Source organism: Rhinopithecus roxellana, chromosome 13 (assembly GCF_007565055.1).
Source record: "Rhinopithecus roxellana isolate Shanxi Qingling chromosome 13, ASM756505v1, whole genome shotgun sequence".
NCBI lineage: Eukaryota > Metazoa > Chordata > Mammalia > Primates > Cercopithecidae > Rhinopithecus > Rhinopithecus roxellana.
The window spans coordinates 76,093,074-76,113,792 of record NC_044561.1 but is presented as its reverse complement, the minus strand read 5'-3'; the positions used below and the strand labels follow the sequence as shown (position 1 = coordinate 76,113,792).

At 56.3% G+C, this 20,719-nt stretch overlaps 1 protein-coding gene across 3 annotated transcripts in view; it reads right to left on the bottom strand.

Moving 5' to 3' along the window:
- Nucleotides 1–2,419: 2,419 nt before the first annotated feature.
- The window catches only part of PMEPA1 (prostate transmembrane protein, androgen induced 1), a 62,176-nt gene continuing 43,876 nt past the window's right edge, over nucleotides 2,420–20,719 (bottom strand). For 2 of the 3 annotated variants that reach the window (XM_030914876.1, XM_030914874.1), the window contains exons 2-4: nucleotides 13,557–13,711; nucleotides 7,079–7,132; nucleotides 2,420–6,652 (exon numbers count right to left, since the gene is read on the bottom strand). In XM_030914876.1, the coding sequence (XP_030770736.1) occupies nucleotides 6,107–6,652; nucleotides 7,079–7,132; nucleotides 13,557–13,711 (755 nt within the window). In that variant the 3' untranslated portion in view covers nucleotides 2,420–6,106. Of the gene's footprint in view, nucleotides 6,653–7,078; nucleotides 7,133–8,014; nucleotides 8,247–13,556; nucleotides 13,712–20,719 lie in introns of those variants that run through there. The other variant, XM_030914875.1, reaches the window with a different exon arrangement.

Sequence of the window (20,719 nt, the reverse complement as noted above, 5' to 3'; positions counted from 1 at the left end):
TGGAGAAGGTGCTGTCTGAACTGGGTCTGGGTCTGAATGATGTCAGGGAAATGTGGGGTTTGAGAGAAGGGGGATCACAGGCAGAAGGGGCAGCAGTGAGTACAGCCGTAGGGAGAAAACGGGGTGTGTGGGGAGAAAATGGTGTGTGTTGCTGGAGCATCTGGGAGACACCAGAGAGAATGGGAAGACTTTGCAGGGCCTTGTGAGCCTCGAGAGCATCAGGGCTTCCTCGTGAGGCCACGGGGGCCACTGAGGATTCTAAGCTTCCCCAGATCTGGGGCTCCCCCAGGAGAGAGGGAGGAAGACAGGAGGCAGTGGTGGGCATCTGGGTGGCATGGGAGCCTGGCCCAGACCACATGGTGGGGACGTGGGGAGGTACGGGCACCAGCTATTTAGGGATGCAGGTGGGTGGCATGGAGGGGAGGGAGAAGGGGCATCCGGGAGGAGCAGAGGGTGGGCAACAGGAGGCTCTGGTCAGGCGGATGACGGTTGCCACCAAGAATAAGCTCAGGAAATTCCCTGTTGCCGCTGATGGATTCCAGACGTTCCTCAGGAGGTGCCCACTGCTAGGCCTGATGCTCAGTGTCAGACACGGAGGGGGCCAGACCAGACGACTTGCTGGTTTTCAGGTAACTTCCGGTCAGGATGAGCAAAGATTGGACATGCCAGGGATGCTCGCGTACCCACAAAGAGGCCCCGAGGCCATCCCCAGGGCTGCCTCATTGACATCAGGCCTGTGAGGGGGAAGTGGGGGGCCTCTGCCTGCCACCTGCAGCCAATACCAGTTTGCAGGTGCCGAGGCGAGGATGCATCTGTCCGGTCAACCCTGTGTCCCTGTCAGTGGCCCCTGGCACACAGTGGGTGCACAGTGCCTGCTCATCGGGTGGACCTAAAGGCGCCCAAGCCCAGGTCCCTTCTCGCTGTGCTCTCTGGTACCTGCATGATGCTCTGAAGCCACAGGAAGTGACATTTGTGATCATGCTGGGGCCGCTTGTCAGCCCACACTCATCACCCTTCTGGGCTGGTGTGCTGGAGAGTGGGGGGCCTGCCTCCCTTTGCAGAGGTCACTTTGTCATATCGAGCAGCAGCAGTGCTAAGTCCCCTCCCAACCTGGGCTCATGCAGCTGCCCGGTTCACCCTCTTCCCTCTTTTCCCTGTATGGAAGGTGATCTCTTCATCTTTAAGCTGAAGATCTAGTCTTCTATAAACCAATTTATTAATTGGTAAGGCTCCCAGTGAACAGTAGGGCTATTAGTAGTTAAGTTTTGGAGGAGGCAAAAATAAAGCATAAAGCTGGTGCAGTGGCTCATGCCTATAATCCCAGCAGTTTGAGGAGGCTGAGGGTGGATCTCTTGAGCCCAGAAGTTCAAGGCCAGCCTGTGCAACGTAGGGAGAACTCATCTCTACAAAGAATAGACTAATAAAAAGTTAGTCGGGCGTGGTGATGCACATACACCTAGTCCCAGCTACTCAGGAGACTAAGGCGGGAGGACTGCTTGATCCTGGGAGGTCGAGGCTGCAGTGAGCTATGATGGTACCACTGCACTCCAGCCTAGGTGACAAGGTGAGATCCCCATCTCTAAAAAAATTTTTTTACAAGTAACGCATGAACTTTTGATAGCAGAGGGGTTCAGTGTGCCTTGAACCCCTCGTTGTTCAAGGGTCAACTGTAGAAAAATAAATGAGACATTTTCTGTAGTGGTTACTGCAGGTGCCCCAGGCCCCATTGGAACCCTATAGTGGCTCTGTGTAGTCCTCCCCCTGCCTCCATGAGCATTGCTAGTGGTTGACTTCTGGGAGGACAGTTCTGCAGCTTCTGAGACTCACTCCTCCATCTTGTGCACCAAGAGCCAGAGGGGTCTGGGACTCTACCTTTCCAGGGTCCAGAGCCCCGACAGGTCCCCTTGGGATCAAGTTGAGGCTGGAACTTTGTCCACAAGTGTCTACCTTGCTCAGCTTCTCCCCCTCCTTGATCCTCTTCCCTGACTCCCTTAGCTGAAGCTCCCTGGGAGCATATCCTTAAAACGTCCTTAATCCCTTGTGCACAAGGCCATGTCTCAGGGTTACTTCTGGAAGAACCTTACCTAAGATAGCTTTTTTCTTGCAGACCTTATCAGAGCTTTCGTCATGCTATGGTGAATAATGATTTCCCAAGAGGGAGGAAAAGTATGCAGTGTTTTGCAAAATCATTTAACAACAATGACCACCCCCTTTACCAGAACCTGCCTGAGCTAGTGTTTTCACGGGGCTCCCTGAATGCTGCCTGAACTAATAAAACAGAAAGGTTGAATGAATTGTTCAAGGTTACACAGCAGCTCCGAGGGATCTCTTCCCCTCCATTGAATGCATCCGGGGTTGTTGTAGAAACGGGTGGGGAGTGAGAAGAGCTACATTTGGCCAAAGAAGTGAAAAAGCCTCGTTCCAAAGAATTGTAAAATTTATTGTATAAGTATTGCAGCTTTTCAGAATGTCATCATTGCCACTAATGATTACTGATACACAACAAGCAGTTTCTTCAGGCCTGTGGATTGGCATCCAAATACAGAGTCTTACGCAGCGGGGCGTGGGTGCGCGCCCCGCGTGCCACAGAGCGCTTACATAAGTTTAACTTGAACAGAGCTTGGGGAATGGAGCTGCAAAGGAGAGCAGTTCCCACGCCAGGAACCAACATGAAAGCATTGGAATCAGCACAACAGCCATGGAATCAGGCAGGCAGGGGAGGACGGGCTGTGTCCTTCTGAGCTCTATAGTACAGCAAGATTTCAAGCAGTTTCCGGAAAAAACACAACAACATTTTCTTTCCTTATCATCGGGATATTTCATGGTTCTGGAAGCTTCGTGTTGCACATAGGAAAAAAAATTTCTCTGAAACGTACAAATCATAGGGACAACCAATGAGGACAGGGCATGAACTCGGCTCTCCCCCAGCCCTGATTTTTGCTACATATGGGGTCCCTTTTCATTCTTTGCAAAAACACTGGGCTTTTTGAGAACACGGATGGCTCTTAGCACAATTCGCGAAATCTGTCTGTGCAGAACCGGGCTTTGCAGGGGAGATAATTTTCCTCCTCTAGAGGAAAGGTGGTGACTGACAGGCAGGGAGACAGTGACAAGGCTAGAGAAACAGTGACGAGGCTAGAGAAAGTCATCCTCGGCCTTCCCTGAACCGGGATGGAACAGCAGACCCCTGAAACCAAGCTGGTTCCCCTCCAACTAGCCACTTCCGAGAACCCCATCAAACTTCCTACTGGAAAAGAGGGCCTCCTCAGGGGCAGTCCAAGAGTCTTCAAAGACAATGTGACAACTACTATCTAGAGGAAAGGGTGCACCCCCAGCAAAGAAGCGAAGAGCTTAACTCTGGTCATTTCCAGAGACGACCTGCTGGCTGTCTTGAGATGCGCCCAGCCTTTGATAGGTCACCACCCCCATTAACTTCTGCCATCCGCTGGGCATGAAGCCGGGGACAATGGGCTTCAACACCGGGTTGTCACGAGAGGGACAGGCTCTGTCCTCAAGCCGGCTGAGGGCAGCAACCACTCTCCTCCCTTTTCTCATGCAAAGCCACTCCCACAAATCCAGACCATACCATGAAGCAACGAGACCCAAACACTTTGGCTCAAGAGGATATGGGGACTGCCTCAGCCTGGCTTTGGGCTGACGCCATGTACACACACAAGGTCCACTTCTAGGTTTTCAGCCTAGATGGGAGTTGTGCACCAACCTTGGCAAAAAAGATTGGAGGAGCAGGAGGGGTCACATCACCAAGCTAGGCACCTCCTCAGTGGAGAGAGGGTGAGGACGCGCGAGGATGATGGGGTGTCTGAAAAGCAGGAGCCCTTGGTGGACCCTGGGAGGGGATACCAGTCCCAGGTGAGTGAGGCACTGTCCAGGAATGTCCCCACCCTGCGACAGGAGTGTCACTGCTTCTTCAGTAAGGCACTAGAGACACATCACATAAAGGAAAGATACGTTTCAATAATCTTTACAAATACGTCCTTGTACCTTTCAGGATAACCTGTACTGATTTCTCTGCAGGACCTTTTCAAAGAATCCTCTTCTAGAGAGAAACAAATTTTAGGCTGACGACTTCACGGAGAGACAGGTTCTGCTCTTGCCAATGAACGAGAACTTTCTACTAGGCTGGCGGCACACAGAGCCCACATCTGTCAGCTGCCACCTTCTTAAAGCACATGTTTCACATGCATGCAGTTCAAGTGGCTAGAACTTCAAAACTGTGCTCAGGTTTTTGTTTTGGAAGTTAAAAAAAGTTGCTCACAAACAATAGTTATTGCCTCATATCTTTCTTTTATGTTAGTCTGCTAGTCATTATTCTGCCCAAAATGGAAAGCCACTCCCATGGGAAGGGAGGGGGTAGCAGCTGGGAGTCTGCTCTTCCAGCTGGGGGCCCTCCCACCCCCATGGGGAGGAAACACGTCGAGCTCCAGCCACTGGCCCCAGTGGGTCCCAAGGCCCCACCCTTCATGCTCTCCTCTCGTCACCTCTATTTATGCTTGCGTGCCCCTTCCCCCCTTCACCCGCATGTCACCAGCAGGTCCCGCCAACCCCAAATCTATTTGGTGAAAATCTGAAGAACAAGAGCAGAGCCTAATAGAGATGTAAATGAAAACACAGATCAACAGACGCGCCAGAAGTGAAGCGTTGTTTCTGAGGGGTAAGGAGATGGAAAGGTGGGAAGAGAAAAGGTGAAGAATTCTGCACCCGCAGCTTGGGTTGGTGTTGGCTCAACTGCTTTACTCACTTTAACCCTTTCACCTATCCTGGGAGAAACCCGGGCTTGTCACCTTTTCATGTTGGGTTGTCTGTTTATCGGCCTCTCAAGTGAGAATTGATCCGTGAAGGGAAACAGACAGGATGAGATCAGATTGCGAATACCCTGGGCCTTCCTAGGGTCCAGTGCGGCAGTTACCGCACCTGCCTTCACCAGTGAACCTTGAGCCGGCTGAACAACCACCGAAGCGCTCTGCACAGACAAGACAAAGAGCCCTCTGGCTTGTCCCTGACAGCCCGTGCACCAGCCATTGCGGCTTGTGAGGGGCACCATGCTCCACCCCACGGGGACCTTCATGGTTGGAAAAAAGAAGAGGAAAAACTAATTCCTTCGGTAACAGTTTATTTTCATTTTTGGGAAAGGCAAAACCACTACCTGGAACTCCGTGCCTCCACCATTAACTTTCCTATTTTGTTTGTGATTTAAAGGCTGTTCTGGGCCCGAGGGGGAAAAAACGTGTCTCCTTCGGTAGGGAATGTATAACGTGGTGATAACCTGTCACGAGGCAGAAGCAGCATCCACTCTGCAGGGACAGCGGCCCCTCGGGAAAGCCCGCCACTCCCAGCCAAGGCCTCTCTGCAGACTCCACGGGGGGCCACTCTCTGCCGTCAGGTGACTCTGAAATTCCGACATTTCTCCCTTAAAGTCTCAACAGACATGAGAGAAGTTTCCATCAAGCAAGCACTGACATATTTATATTAAAAAATAGTGCAAAATCTCAACATTTATATAAATAACTCTAAACCCCTGCTTTGTAATTTTTTTCTTTACAAGGTAATACACACTTTCTGACTTGGCACTCAAAAATTGCCATTTTTTTCCTCTTCTAGTTCAGAAAACTTTTTTTTTTAATAGGCCTCTTCTAATACAAAAATACTCCTGCCCTCGCACATACAGTTTCTCTTATATATATTTATATATATAATATTGCAGATCTTTAAACAAAGGTTTTGTGCAAATATGTCTTTAAAGTTAAGTGAAATTATCATAAACAAAAGAAAATAAGCATTCACGCACGCAGCTCAACTAGAAACAAGAAAGACTACTGTAGAAACTTTTTTCTCTTTTGCCTTCAAGACACAGCTCAACAAAGAAACGTGTTTTTTTTTTTCTTTTTTCTTTTTTGCAAGCTCTCTTAGCTTGTGCATTCAGACCAGACATCACATGTAAATATTTATACACAGGGAGGTGGGAGGGGAGGGGTACACGGTGCATTGCTGTGCCCCCCGCCTTCCTCTCACTCCTCTTCTAAGAAGCGCGGAGTGTTCTGCCTTTTCACGCGGAGTGCTCTGCCTTTTCACCTACGCAGCCCCAGCCCTAGAGAGGGTGTCCTTTCTGTTTATCCTTCTCTTTGCTCCAGATGGCCGCACTCTCTAGCGGCGCGATGTGTGTGTGGTGGAGCCGGGTCCCCTCCAGCAAGGAGGGCGGCCCACTGCTCTGCTGGTGCTGGAAGGAGGACCCCGGGTAGTGGCCGATGACCTCGCTGTAGGTGGGCGGCGGCCCCTCCATGCGCCCGCCACTGCCGTAGCACGTGGCGCTGATGCCCGAGTTACTGCTGGGGGGGCACGGGCCGCCCAGCCTGGCACTATCCATCAGGTCACTGTCGAAGATGGTTCTGTTTGGGGGTGCGCGCACCGACTCCCGGTTCAGTTCCAGCTGCTGCTCGGGGTCCCGAAGCTGGAGGGTGCAGGGGCCCTGGTAGGGTGGGGGCTCCTCCCCGTCCGACAGCGAGATGGTGGGGGGCAGGTCGATCTCGTGCTGCAGGTACGGGTAGGTGGGCTGGAAGCGGTGGAAGCGGTCCCGTTGGGCGAAGGGCGGCACGGCCAGGCGGTCGGTGGGCCGAGGCGGGGCGTAGACCTGCGGCTGGAGGAAGCAGAGCGGGAGTGAGGGAGGGCGGCCTTCTCAGGTCGGTGGTCCAGAAGCGATCCTGAGCCTGGAGTTCTGCTGCATGGGACTTGGCTCTCTGGGGAGAGGGAGAGGGCGGCAGGGCTGGCGGGGGCAGGAGCCGAGAGCCTGATCCCGCGGGGGGCCCTGGCCTGTGGGCAGCACTGCAGAGCTGCACCGCCTCCTCGAAACAGGGGCAGCGTCCGGGCTCCCGTGTGCAGAAAGCAGAGAGCTGGACTGCTCCCTCAGGGGCAGGGAGCAGATTATCTCGGGCAAGGACGATCCCAGCAGCAAGGACACTGCAGAGAAGGGCGGAGGGGTGAGCCTTTAGCAGCCCACACAGCTTCCGGGGAGCAGCCCGGGGTGGGGTGGGGCTGTTGGAGGGGAGGCCGAGGGAGGTCTCACCTCTGGGATTCCATTGCCTGACACTGTGCTCTCGGAGGGCCACAGGCATCCTTCCTGCATGGGAGGAAACGTACAAGCAGGGTCAGTGGGGTGGGCAGGAGGGACAGCAAAGGCTCAACCCAGATTCGACTCTTAGGCCTTTACCCTGGAATCAGCTATTGAACCCACCCACCTCTCTGCTTCCGCACCAGCTTCCCCAGCCCTGCCCCTGGACGCTTTTCCAGGACATGACCACAATCGCCTCCTCACTGATCCCTATGGTGCCCACTGCTGTCCCTCGAAAATCCAGCCTGACACTTTCCGAAACATACACCAACTCGTGAGGCCCTCTTCTCAAAGCCGGCCCTAGCTTCCCATGGGCCTTAGTGGCTTCTCCTGAGGCTGAGCTTGGCCTCAGCCCCTCACCCCTGGCCCCAGGCCCCTGCTGGCTGTGTGACCTGCGGCAAGTTACTTAATGTCAATGCTGCAGTTTCTGTACCTGAATTATAGTACTTGCTATTAGAGTACTTGCCTCACTGAGTTGCTCAAGCACTTGCTGAATTTGAACATAAAATCCACCCGGAACCCACGTGGCACTCAGGTAGCATGTGAATGTGCTGGGTGTCACCTCCAGACTCCCACCAGTCACACTCACTGGCCCCACAGGGCCCCAACAAGCTGAGCCTGAGCCGCAGGTCCTGTGCACCGCCGCCAGCCTGCACGGCCGGCTCCTGTCCACTTTCAGTTCCAGTGTCCCCTGCAGACCCATAGAGACCAGCATGTAAAGGGCCTCTCAGGAACCTTGTCATCTGTTGATTCCCTTTCCAGCACCTGTCCTACCTTAATCATTGCTGCTATGCCATTTCTTTCTTTACAGCCTTTCTCTCCCTCGATCTAGTGAGCCCGTCATTACTGATCCCGGTTCACAGGTGAAACACAGGAGAGTTGAAAAAGTACCCAAGGTGGTTGCTCTGCCATAAAACAGTGATTCGGTCTCTGGCAAACGAGGAGTGTGGTTCCACTGCGGTGCCAAGCTCTGGTCTGGGTGCAGGGGCACAGCTGCCACTTCATGAAGCTTATGCCATCTGCTCTGAGATTACAGCAGGGGCCTGGACCTCCTCCCAGGAAAATGAGACCCCATGCCAGGGCCAGTTCCTCTGAGTTTCCCCAAATGCCATGACAGTGAGCCCTGGGCCCAGGGAAAGGGATGTCTGTTACTTTTATAGCTTTATTGAAATATAAGTGATATGCAAATAAATGGACATATTCAAAGCATACAATTTGGTAAGCTTGGGCATATATTTATACGAAGAACCTCTTACCACAATCAAGATAATGAGTAATCACCTCAAAAGTTCCCTTGGGGCAGGTTTTTTGAGGGTTCCCTGGTAGGATACCGCTCACCTGCAGCCTGGGTAGGAACAGCTAGAGGGTGGTAATTTCCCATATGGCCACTAGGAGGCTCTGTGGCCCTCAAAACTGTCCCATCAGGAACGCTCCTACCGCTTAAGGAGGTCTTATCCTGCCTTGTCTCCTGATTTAGTGAATGGGCTCTGACATTCTTCAAGTTGCAAAGCCAGATCCACGGGATCATTCCTGACAGCTCCTCTCCCCACCACCCTTGTTCCACCCACCCACCCGTGATCTCCTCCCACTTCTCCCTCTATTAAACAGTTCTGTCCACCTCTCTCCCCAGCATCTGTGCCTACTGGACAGCAAAGTCCTCTGGAACCAGCGCCTCCACGTGCACACATTCCATCTGCAGCCTGCAAAAATACAGATTCTGTAGCAGGAGGGCCGGTGAGGCTACGTGTCTCACAGTCTCCCAGAGGCTGCGAGTGCCGCTGGTCTTCGAGGTCCTTGAGGGGTCTTCCAGGGTCTCCTCCTCCACTCTTGCCCTTTCCCATGGCCCTTCCTCCTCACAGAAACGGGAACATCTCCCTCACACCCCCCACCCCACACCCTGTCACTCCACTGCTTAAACCCTTTGGGCTCCCCACTGCCTCCAGAAGAGAAAGTTCTCACCCCTTACCGAGACCCGTGCCCCTGTAGATGGCCACGGCTGTAGCACAGCTGTTTCCTTTAACGAGTTTTCCTATCTGTATAGTGGGCTGATGACAGCACCTGCGATGCACCATACAGTGTGTTCTGCAAGGTGCCCAGTGAACACAGACTCTCACGTCTTGCCTTTGGATTTGAGCCCATCCTGGACCTGGACCAATGGCCCCTCTTTCCTCCCTTTCCTGAAGAACTTTTACCTTCCCCTCAGGCCTCTCGAAGGCAAAGACGTGCTAACCCCAGGCAAGGACATGCTAACCCCGGAGCTCCCCGTTAGCCCTCAGGCAGATCAGGCACCTCCTCCAGTCTCCTCCAGTCCCCTCCTGCACCAGAGCCTTTGTCCCTCTGCCCCTGGTAGCCTCTTCATGGGTTTCACTCGCCCTGCAGGAGCTGCTACCATTTCCCCAATGCCAGGCGCCGCGTGGCATGCAGTCAGTGAGTGCTCAGGTTGCTACTCGAGTGCGAAAGTTGCTGGGTGACCTGTGCAAGTCATGTTCGTGGAATTAAGTCCCAAAGTGACCTGAGAAGTGGAGGGAGGGGGGTTCAGCTTCAGAATCATCTGGAACCTTCCCCAGCCTCTGGCTATGTCTGACAGTCATCCCCAGGTGGAGGACAAGGACAGGTTCCAATCCTATAGCCACTGCTGACAAGCCCCCTGCTCCCAGCAATCTCCAACCGCTCCTAGGCTCCAAGGGCTTGGGGTGGACTCCTCTTCTTGGAAGTGGGTGCACCCAGTCCGCCTGCACCTTCCCCATCTAGAGGCTTCTAGACCAAGGGTCTGAAAACTTTCCATAAAGAGGCAGAGAGTAAAATATTTTCTGCTTTGTGGGCTGGCGGGTCTCTGTCATTCCACTGAACTCTGCTGCTACAGTCAAGCGCAGCTATGGGCAAACGCACTGGAAGAGACTTCATTCACACTTGGAGAAGACCTCAGTGACAAAACCAGGCAGCTCCTCCCAGACCCCTCCAGAGTCTTAACACCATGAGGCCAGAACACAGCTCCCCATTCTTCCCCTGGAGTCCCCAGGCACAGTCTTCCCATCCCAGAGACGGGACAGCCTTCTATCGACCAGCGAGGACTCAGAGATGTTTCTGAGGAGTGAAAGATGATTCTGGCCAGGACACAGTCCAGCACAAGGGGCCTGGGGGAATTCGGTATCTCCTGAGGCCATGGGAGTGGACGCGAGGTCTTTGGCTCCTACTGCTGGCAGATTGTCGCACACTGGCCTGGCCACAGTCTTGTCCTTGCCCCTGGGAAATGGGCCCTTGGTGGGCTGGGTTCTCTTGGGAGCAGGAGACCCACGCTGAGGACTGATTTGGGGATAAAGAGGACAAAGGGTCACCCCATCCAAGGCCTGAGTTCCTGGTCCGAGCAGGCCTTGGGCACGAAGACTGGGATTGCCTTTCTGGATAAACCTGAGGTCTGGGCCACTCGGTGGCTGGGCGGTCCCTGCAGTGACGTTCTGCATCACGTCCCGGATACCCTCGGAGCAGCGCCAGGGTGGAAGGGCCATTCCTGGCTGGCCTAGGGGCTCGCCTGCACTGCAGCCTTACCCTCAGAGGGCAGATCCTTGCCCGGTGTCACACAGCAAGGAGGTGACAAGGCCAGGACCGGGCCTCAGAGCTCAGGATCTTACCCGAGATGGTGAGGCAGGTGGGTGGGGCACAAGCTCTTGTCTCCATACAGGCAAGAGGGGACCCCCAGGGTCACCCTGAAAAGGGGCTGTGGTCGGATAGTCACGCCAGGAGCAGAGCATGGGTGGGTTGGGGGGATGTAGACTGGGCCCAGGGCAGACAGGACCTGTGTGTGGATCTCTATGGAAGGCCACAGGGCACAGGGACTCCTGTCTGGCAGGGGGTCCCCGGGGAGCTGCCACATTCTGTTTTAGGCCTAGCAAGACTCTCTATGTTTACCCAGCCAGGCACCCCAGGGACTTTCTATTGGCCGCAGGTGTCCAGGAGCCAGGACAGAATCCTATCCCCTTCCTGGCAGCAGGATCCCAGGTGCTGTCTCCCACTCCACAACAGTGAGGCCCCTCCAGTCCGCCTCTGGGAAGGTACACTCTCCCCTAACTGCACCCTCCCCATGACCACAGGCCGCACACGCGTAGCTTCTACCCACTGTGGAGATGCACACACTGAGGCTCCCAGGGGCAAGGTGAGCCCAGTCTGGAGTGTGTGCCCCTCCAAGGCTGGTGCCTTCTGGAATGTCCAGGGCACCGTCACGCCCCAGCATTTGAGGGAGGACAGAATAGGCTGTGGGCTCTTCAAACCGGCAGTGACAAGCAGTGTGGCCTCAGGCAAATGTTCCACCTCTCTCATTCCCAGTTTCTCCTCTGGAAAGTGGGGTGAACCCTTGGAGTCCCTGACGACATCCCTGGGCAGATGTAACCGGTGCTTGTTGCTGGAATGGTAGCAACAGCAAATAAACACGTAGGTGCCTGAGAGCAGCAGGTCTGCAGCACGCCCTACGGACGGCATGCTGGGATGAACAGTGGGTCCCGGGTTTGGGGAGCCTGGCATTCCCATCAGAGGTCCCAGGGCTGATGCTCCTTGCCCTGGCAACCTGGTGACGCACTGAGACTGAGGCCTGACGCAAGCAAAGGTGCCCAGACCTGCCAGGGACAGGCCTGCCGGCTCGGGACCATGGCCAATAGGCTCCTCAGCTGACTTGGCTCAGCCCAGGGACTCTGGGCACCACCACCAACCCCAGAAGTCCCTGGAAGTGTGGAGGCCACACCCAGTGCTGCCTGTTCTGTGAGTCCTCCCCACACCTGGCGAGTCCCGGCTCAGAGACGTGCCGCAGCCCTGGGGCTGGCCACGTGCCACCTCCTCCCTGCAGTTCCCAGCCTGCTCTTTCAACAGCCGCTTCCCACCCCACGTTGTTGAGTTACATATCCTGGGTGCAGAGATGGAAGCCATTAAGAGATTAACTCTGTGACAAGCTTTGGTCCACCTGCTGAAGGATACCCAACGGCAGGGTTTCAGGCAGCCAACGTGGAGCCGGGAGCTCACTGTCAGAGGCAGGCAAGTTCCCACCCACCTGGAACTGCCCTGTTTGCCCCTGACTTTGTGGAGGCTTGAAGGGGCAATTCTTGGGGTTTCCAGAACGCCCATCAATGCTACAACTCTGAGAGATCAACACCCAGGACTGTAACGGAGAGCAGGGTTCCTCCTCAAGGGCTCTGTCCTCCTCACACTGCCGCTCCGACTTCACCTGGTCCTTTGCAGCTCGGCCTCCCGAGCAGCTCGCCCCAGCTTCCCAGCCACAGCCCTCAGCTTCCTTCATCCATGCACCTGCTCTTGTCTGCACCCATCCAACTCACAAGCAGCACCTTGGGACTGGCTCACAGCCACTTCCCAAACGCAGGGGGAGTTCTGTGTACCCCATGTGTGTGCGCTGGGTAGAGATCTGTCGGGCAGATGGATGGATGGAAGTACTTTTACAGCCAGTAGTGGCCAGACCTGTGCTCTGTGCTAAAGCCCCAAATCTCTGGGGAGGTGGTCGCAACTGTCAGCCCATTTTACATATGGGGGACCTGACGCCCCATTTTGGGGATCAAGGACAGGTCTGAGGACACGTGGCCAGTACTGGTGGAGCTGGGATTAAACTCGGGCCCCAGGACCTGGTGTCCTGTTGCCTCTACGGCTCTCCATGGCACTGTGACCACATGACTAGATGTCAGCGTAGCACGGGCGCGAGGGCAGGGCTGCCACCTCCCTTCCGTCTGGGTCAGGGCTGCAGGACTGCAGGCACCTTTCCCACCACTACCCCGGTGGGTGCAGAGCCAAATGCCGGCCCCTCGTCTCCACCATCCTGTTGCATCAGGCCTCTGTGTGGGCCCAGAACGCCTTCTTATGCTGCCTGCCCCAGGTGCCTCCCTGCTTTCAGCCTCATCCCTCTAGGTCTGTCTCCACTTAGCCCTGAGAGATGTGGGCCAGGACAGGGGTCAGCTTGCGCTGCTTGTGAGCCCAGCCCTGCCTCCCCAGCCAAGGGTTCCTCGCAGAGGCTCCCCTATGCCCCAGTGGTGGCATCTCCCGCCGCATGGCGCTATCACCACCGGGTGTCTCCTCATCTCCCTCCTGGAACTTCAGCTCCGTGACAGCAAGGACCTGTGTGCTGCCCACTCCCGGGGCCTCACAGAGCCTGGGACCCGAGCTGCTGGAGAGTCAGCTGAGTGCGTGAGTGGATCACGAAGCCTCTTCCCAGCCCAGCTCTTCATTCCCCACGTTCCTCCAGCATCTCTGAGGCCCGCCTGGCGGGTGCTTTCCTCCCATTTCAGGGGAGGAAGCTGCTAGCAGGTGGGCTCCTCAGACCCTGTGTTCCTGCCCTGAATCTGTTTCCTGCAAACACCGCCATTGGATCCCGTTCGAGTTTTTACAGGGGGCGTCCCACTGCCGCTGGGGCCTCAGGCCACAGACAGGATGGCGGGGCACTTACTGAGGACAGGGCATCTTCTCTCCTCCGCCCCTGGCTGTGCCGGCTGATGAAGGACCGCGCAGACAGCTTGTAGTGGCTCAGCAGGCAGGTGATCACCACCACCATCACCATCATCACCACCACGATGATGATGATCTGAACAAACTCCAGCTCCGCTGTAGAGACAGAGAGGGACACGTGAGCGCCTAGACACTCCCAGGCTGCTGTGCTCAGCGCTCAGCCCTTTTGAGCTTTTGTACCTGCCTGGGGGGACGAGAGTGCAACCCCGACTCCGGAAATCCCCCGCCACTCTCCCGGCAAGGTCACAGGCGATGCCTGGGGCTGGGGTATGTGCAGGAAAGCCGCTCTCATGGGGGAGGAAGGGGTACTGCTGGCTGGGAGAGCACCTCAAAGGTGTCCTGGGACCCAAACACTCCCTCTGTAGGGACTGACCCGAAGGAGGTAATGGGACAGGCAGGAGGAAAGCCCTGCTCTCTGCTGTCAGAGCCTCCTGGAGCTGTTCTGCGGATGCACGGGCGTGATCTGACCGGCAGAAAGGGAGCCCTGCGCACTGGTTCCTGTAGCTGGGCAAAGGCTCAGGCAGATGGTCACAGACCTTCAGCTGTCTTAGGTGCCCAGGGAGACAGCAGTTGGTAGAAGAAGGGGACCCCTGAGTGCGGAGAGAGGAAGTTGGCACCGAGTTTGGGGGTGGAGCTTTGTGGAATTAAACGAGGAGGAGCTACGCATGAATGTGTGTACACAAACCTATGCACACCTGACACTCCTACACACACATCAACACCCCAACATACACACCCCAACACTCCTACACACACAACACACATGCCCCAACACTCCTACACACACAACAGTCCTACACACACGTCAACAGCCCAACACACACCCCAACACTCTTACACACACTACATGCCCCAACACTCCTACACACACAACACACATGCCCCAACACTCCTACACACACATCAACACCCCAACACACACACCCCAACACTCCTATACACACACCAACACAAATGACCCAACACTCCTACACACACAACACTCCAACACTCCTACACACGCAGCACTCCTACATTCACATTAACACCAACACACACCCAACACTCCTACACAAATAACACCCCAACACATACCCTTAACACTCCTACACGCACAACACCCCAACACTCCTACACACATGTCAACACCAACACACATGCCCCAACACTCCTACACACATGACCCAACCCTCCTACACACATACCAACACCCCAACACACACTCCTCAACAGTCCCACACACAAGTCAACATCCCAACACACACTTCCCAACAGACACAAACACAGTGCACCACACGTACCCACACACATACACATCTATGCCACGACTCACAAATACACGCCATGCTCAACAGGATGGGGGTGTTAGGACTCTCCTCCTGGTGAAAAGGCCTCAGAAAACCCACATTCCAGATGGCCGCAGATGTTGCGATTCACATTTTCTAAGGTTGGTTTTTTTTTGGTTTTTGATTTGTTTTTCCCCTAGAAGGCGGAAAAACCCTCAAGTGCTGGAATAGGAAGAAGGTTATTTTGATCCTGCCTGAGCCGGGCAGTTTCTGCTGACTCAAGCGGGTCTGTGCCGAAGCGGCCGCGGCAGCTGGCCGAGCACGGTGCCAGCAGAGCCCCCAGCAATGGGCAAGACGCCGGGTCCCTTGGAGGTGACATGGCAGAGTGGGCACCAGCCGGCAGCATCCAGGGCTAAAGCTCCTCCAGCTTCACCCGGCCCAGGACACCCTGCCCAAAGTGTGCAGGAATGTGACTCCCCAGACCCCGTCTGGCATGGGGGCAAGGAGGACTCCCCAGAGCTCCCTGGCACTAACAAGCAATTAGCCAGGCTCCCTGGGGGACCCAGTTCAAGCCCAGTGCCACTGACTCAGCTCCTCCACCTCCCAGGACCGAGGAACCAAAGCTGGGGCAGGGGGATCGGGGTGGGCAGGTGTCAGGTGGGAACTGGAGAAACAGGCCGTGCAGAGCCGATGCCAGGCGCTCGGGCCCTCAGACGGCCCAGGCAAGCACACTCCAAACCTGGGAGGGCCAGCCATCTCCTGCCACCAGCTTTGCTCTCCCCAGGGCAGGAAAGCAACCCATCCTGGGTGGGAATGTCACTGTCTGGGAAGCGGCAGATGCCTCTCCACACAGAAGCACTCCCACACCTGTGTCCACTGCCACCCCTTCTTCCCCACCAGGTTTTCCAGAACTTCCCTGTCTCGGGCACTTTATGCATCTGCGCAACCGCTCAGGGAGCCACTGAGCCAGTGTTGCTCACCTGGGGCCGCGTCTGCACCCAGGGAACATGTGGCAATGTCTGGAGACACTTTTGGTTGTCACAACTGGGGGGTGCTCCTGGCATGCAGTGGGTGGAGGCCAGGGGCTGTGGTAACCGTCCTGCACCGACAGGACTGTCCCCCAGGACAAAGAGTGATCCGATCCAGTCAGTCGTGCTGTGGGCTGAGCACACACGTAAGAACAGGCGTTTTTATTATTATTCCCGTTTCACAGGTGAGGAGACACAGGCTCAGAGGGAAAGCGATTGCCTCAACAAGTCCAAGACCCTAGAGCTGGCGGGAACCCCCACTAGGCAGCCGGCCTCTGCACCAGGAAATTCAATCTGAGCCTAGGCCTGGGTTGGGGATCCTGGGCGAGATGCGTCCCCATCTCACCCTGGTGGGGCCAGGAGGAAGAGGATGAACTAACCAAGGGCTTTGGTGAGGCTTTCCCAAGCCTCGAGAAGGCTGGGGCCCTGCCTGCTGGGAACTCAGGCCCCAAGCCCTGGGCCGCCTGTGGGATACCCGCATGTTCCTGGTCAGGAGAGATCAGGCTTCAGACCCAGGTGGCTGTGGCCACACCTCCTGTCTCCCCAGACAGGCAGGTCCAGGGCCGGGGCAGCCTGGCCTGATTCTGTAGGGCCCAGGTCCGTCTGTTAGCACTCGGGATAAAGCCGCATTCAGGGTACACACAGGGCTGGCTTTGTGCAACACCCACGCCCCCCCACCCCCGGGGCCTGCAATTCCCTGCCCCCCAACCCTGTGCACTCTTCACCCCAGTCCCCCCTCCCCAGCTGTCTCCAGGGACCCTGCCCACACCAGCCCTGGAGGGAGGGAGGTGTGTGGCTGTCTTTGTCCCTGTCCCGGGCCCTGGCAGCCCGCAGGACCCAGACAGCAGCGAGACAGTAGCTGGGGCTGCAGGGCCGGCGGGACGCAGGGGCAATAGAGGAGGCCCCTTCAGACTGAATGGGTGTGGGCAAATCCTCAGGCTCTCCTGGCCCCGCCAGGCTCCGCCCCAGGGGCAGGCATATCTGACTTCAGGGTGCCTGTATCCACAGAGAGAGAAAAACGCTCCCAGAAATGAGCACCGGGCTCAGTAGGGCATCAAAGCATCACCCTGGTCCCCGGGGCACCAACCCCCATTGAGTCACAGGCCCAGGAAAATTCACACGGGGGAGGGGAGGGAAAAACTCTGCAGAAAAGAGAAACGACAACTGACTGCTGGCCAGACCTGGTGAGCCAAGGGCCTGGGGCCAGGCTCAGGGAGAGAGAGATCTGCAAGGGTTGCCGAGACTGCGGCTCAGGAGCATCCTGGAGAGGGGCAGGAGGTGGCAGGCAAGCGCAGTGGCTAGCTCAGAGGGCCCGGGCCCCAGCCTGGCTCTTGGGGGCCCGCTTTGAGTCCATCACAGTCACGCTGTGTCAGCAGGGGACAGTGGGCAGCAGCATGTGCGGGGGGCACATACTGAGCGGGTAATGCTCCCTGGAGGTGGACCCGGACACACAGGGCGCTCACTTCTACCCCGGCTCCACCAGAACAAGGGTGGCCCAAACCCATCCACCCTCAAAGAGAGCCGACCTGCGCTGGAATCGCAGAGGGAGCATCTAATGGGAGACCCTGGAGGGCTCCCTGTAAGGTGGGCACTGAGGCTTTTGGTGCAGGGCATGGAAGGAGAGGCAGAGGAGGGCACAGGCAGAGGGTGTAGGTGAGCAGAGGCTGGAAGTCGGATCCTCCTGGATGCCCCTGGACATGCCCAGACAAGGAGGTGCTGAGGGGGGCAAGAAAGGTGCCCCAGCCAGCAGCTGGGTCACCCCCACCCATCAGTAAGGGAACACCCTGGGCTGAGTATTCTGGCCAAGGAGACCCCGAGATCTCCATCCAGCTCCAGTCAAGCCCCACTGGCCTGGATGCTGTGCGGGAGGAAGGCTGGTCAGGCACAGCAGAATCAGGGCCCACAAACAGGTCCAGTGAAAACCACCCTTGGGATGGGGTGAGGGGGCACCTCCCATGCACTTTTGCACCCTTGGTGCTGCTTCCAGGGGACGCTCAGCTTTAGCGGACAGGAGCACACTTCTCTGGGGAGTGGACCATGCAGTGCCTGCTGGTGAGGTCGGTCACAAACCGGAGACCCAACAGCATGTGCACCAACCATCCCTGGCCCCAGCCGTGTTCCCACCTGGCATCACAGGAGCAGGGCTGTGGGCGGCCACCCTCTCCACAGGTCTGGTCCCAGGACCCACCTGGCCTGGGGCAGCCATGCCCTGACACTGTCGCTTCCCCACCCCACACTACCCCGGGATGCCTGAGACTCAGCAGGCGGGCCTCTACAGTGCACTCCAGGGCCCACTGCAGGCCGAGTTCATCAAGCATGGGATCCCTCCCCCAACACATCTCTCTGGGCAGCCACTGTGAATCCACCAGCAAAGACCCCTTTGGGGAGAGAAAGGTGCCTCCACACAAGGGCCTCAGAGTCAAGTTCAAAACACGATGTGTGCATGAAGCAGCACCAATATAAACATGGCTCTCCACCCATGGCAGCTCACAGAATCCTCCCGCGTGCCTGTATTTGTCCCGAGGAGTGCAGGGAGGCTGGTGGGGCCCATTCCCAGTCGCCGCTTGAGAGCCGGACTCTCAGGATCAGATGCTTTGCGGGCAAAGGAAGGAACCCCAGCAGGACTGCCAATGAGAGGTGGAAGGAGAGGTGGCCCGGCGCGGCCACATCCCTCCCTCTCTCCAGAGGACCTTGGAGCCGGCTGTGAAGTTGTGGTCCTTTAAGGCTGGAACCTCATTCAAGAGTTTTAAAAGGGCCAAGCAGGCCACACCCAAGGCATCTGCAGGGTGGGCGGCTTCAGGACTTCTGGCCAAGAGTTGGGCCCCAGGTCACTCAGTGACTACCAGCAGATATGGAGCCACACCAATCCTGCCTCGGTTTCCCTAATCTGACAGACTGCCCCTTTACCAAGGCATGGGCAAAGACATCCCAGGTCAAATGCCCAATATGACACCTGCAGGAGTGGGTCCTACCACTGTCCCTGACCCAGGCTCAACTCTGTTGTGACCACAGGGCTCATTGCCAAGCAGTCATGGACCACAAGGGACAGAGCAGGAGACGGCAGGGGGTCTGGTTCACACCCAAACTCAACTGTAGTCACTGTAAGTATTGTCATGATTCTAACACACGACCCGAGGCCACTGAGCTGAGCCTCCCCAGTTTAGGTACCATCATCATGCCCATGTTGCAGATGGAAAAACTAAAGCTTAGGGAGAAGTAGCCCTAGATGATGCAACTAGGAGCAGAGTTAAGACTTGAACCCAGAGCTGCCATATAGGAACTCAAAAGGGGGAAGGGTTTCATTCTCCTGTTATATTTTCCTAGCTCACCCACGGCGTTAGTCCGCCTGCCCCCTGCCCAGGGAATCTGAGGATGTGGTCCTCGTGCATCCATTGTCTGTGTGATGCTGTACGCATCTAACTCTGTGAGCGGAAGTTACCTCATCTGTAAAAAATAGAACCAGCCAGGGGCAGGGGTGAAATAGTGGATGCAAGAGCTCAGAACAGGGCAGAACACAGCACACTCCACTGTCACCATTGTCACAATTACTGACACTCCTCTGGGGACAAAAAGCATCCCTCGTCCCCATGATGCTCCCTGGAAATGCTGAGGTTTGCCAGGCTGCAGAGTACAAGCCTGCTCAGCCCAGTGTTCCCTGACTGGCTTCTGCCCCCAGGGTGGGAGATTTGAGTTCAAGTCAGTCCCAAAAGGTCGCCCAGGATGGTGGCTGGACCCAAGGTCTCCTGGGAGCTAACAGGCGCTGGACCCCGCTCCAAGAGCCCACCGTGGGAACAGAAGCCGCTGGGAAGAAGCATCCCGTCGCTCTCATTTCATTCCGGGCATCAAGCCTGTGCTGGCCACTTGGAGGGCCGGGGGGCTCCTGCCGTTTTTCTTTGTAATTTTTCCCTTGGGGAGGGTGGTGCATGTGGCAGGCTCTCGGGGGAGACCAAGCCCATCTTCCACACACAAAATAAGGTCACTCTAATTTAGTTTAGTGTCCTCTTTCCTTGTGAATAATTTCACATTAACAGGTTCGTGTGCCTTGCTGGAGAGGCCCCATCCTCCTTTTCGTGGTCTCCTCCAGAGGCAGGCGCAGTCCCTCTGGGAGGTGCGGGCACAGCTCTGCCTCTGTCCTGGTTCGTCCTACACTGGCAAGGCAGGAACCGTGAGCTGGCCGCTCCCTAGATGCCAGGCAGAGGGGCCGAACCCTTTATGCATGTCGTTTGATTGAATTCTCACTGTCATTCTGTGAAGTCAGTACTCACAGAGAGGAGACTGAGGCTGGGAGAGGTGAGGCAACTACCAAAGACCACACAGTGCAGGACTCAGAACTGAGTTCCTGTGACCCCAAAGCCTGAGTGTGTGCCCGACCCCCAGCAGTCCTGAGTGGGATTATCCCAGAATGTCAGAAACAGAGGGAGATCGAGCCAAGGGCTTGTGTTGAATGTGACTGATCTTCGGGTCAATGACAATTGTCTGGCGTGTCACCTCCAGCGCAGTCCATGAAGCTGGTATTTATGGCCTGTGGTGCCCACCTCCCCGCCAGCACAGCGCAAAATCCGGATGATGAAGAAGGAAGCAGGTGCCAGGAGTTCTGGGCACCTGCCATGGCATAACACAGATGCTGACAGCTGCCCTCTCCTCTGCCACTTCCTGTGTGCCAAGCCCCTCACCACGAAAGACTTCACCTTTCTCTGAGTTTTTCATGACAAGCCCCGAGGGGCAGCACTGGCCCCAGTCACAGGTGAGGGGACGGGCCAGGCCTGCTAAACCCCACATCTGGGGCTTCCAAGTCCTTTGCCTCCTTTCTC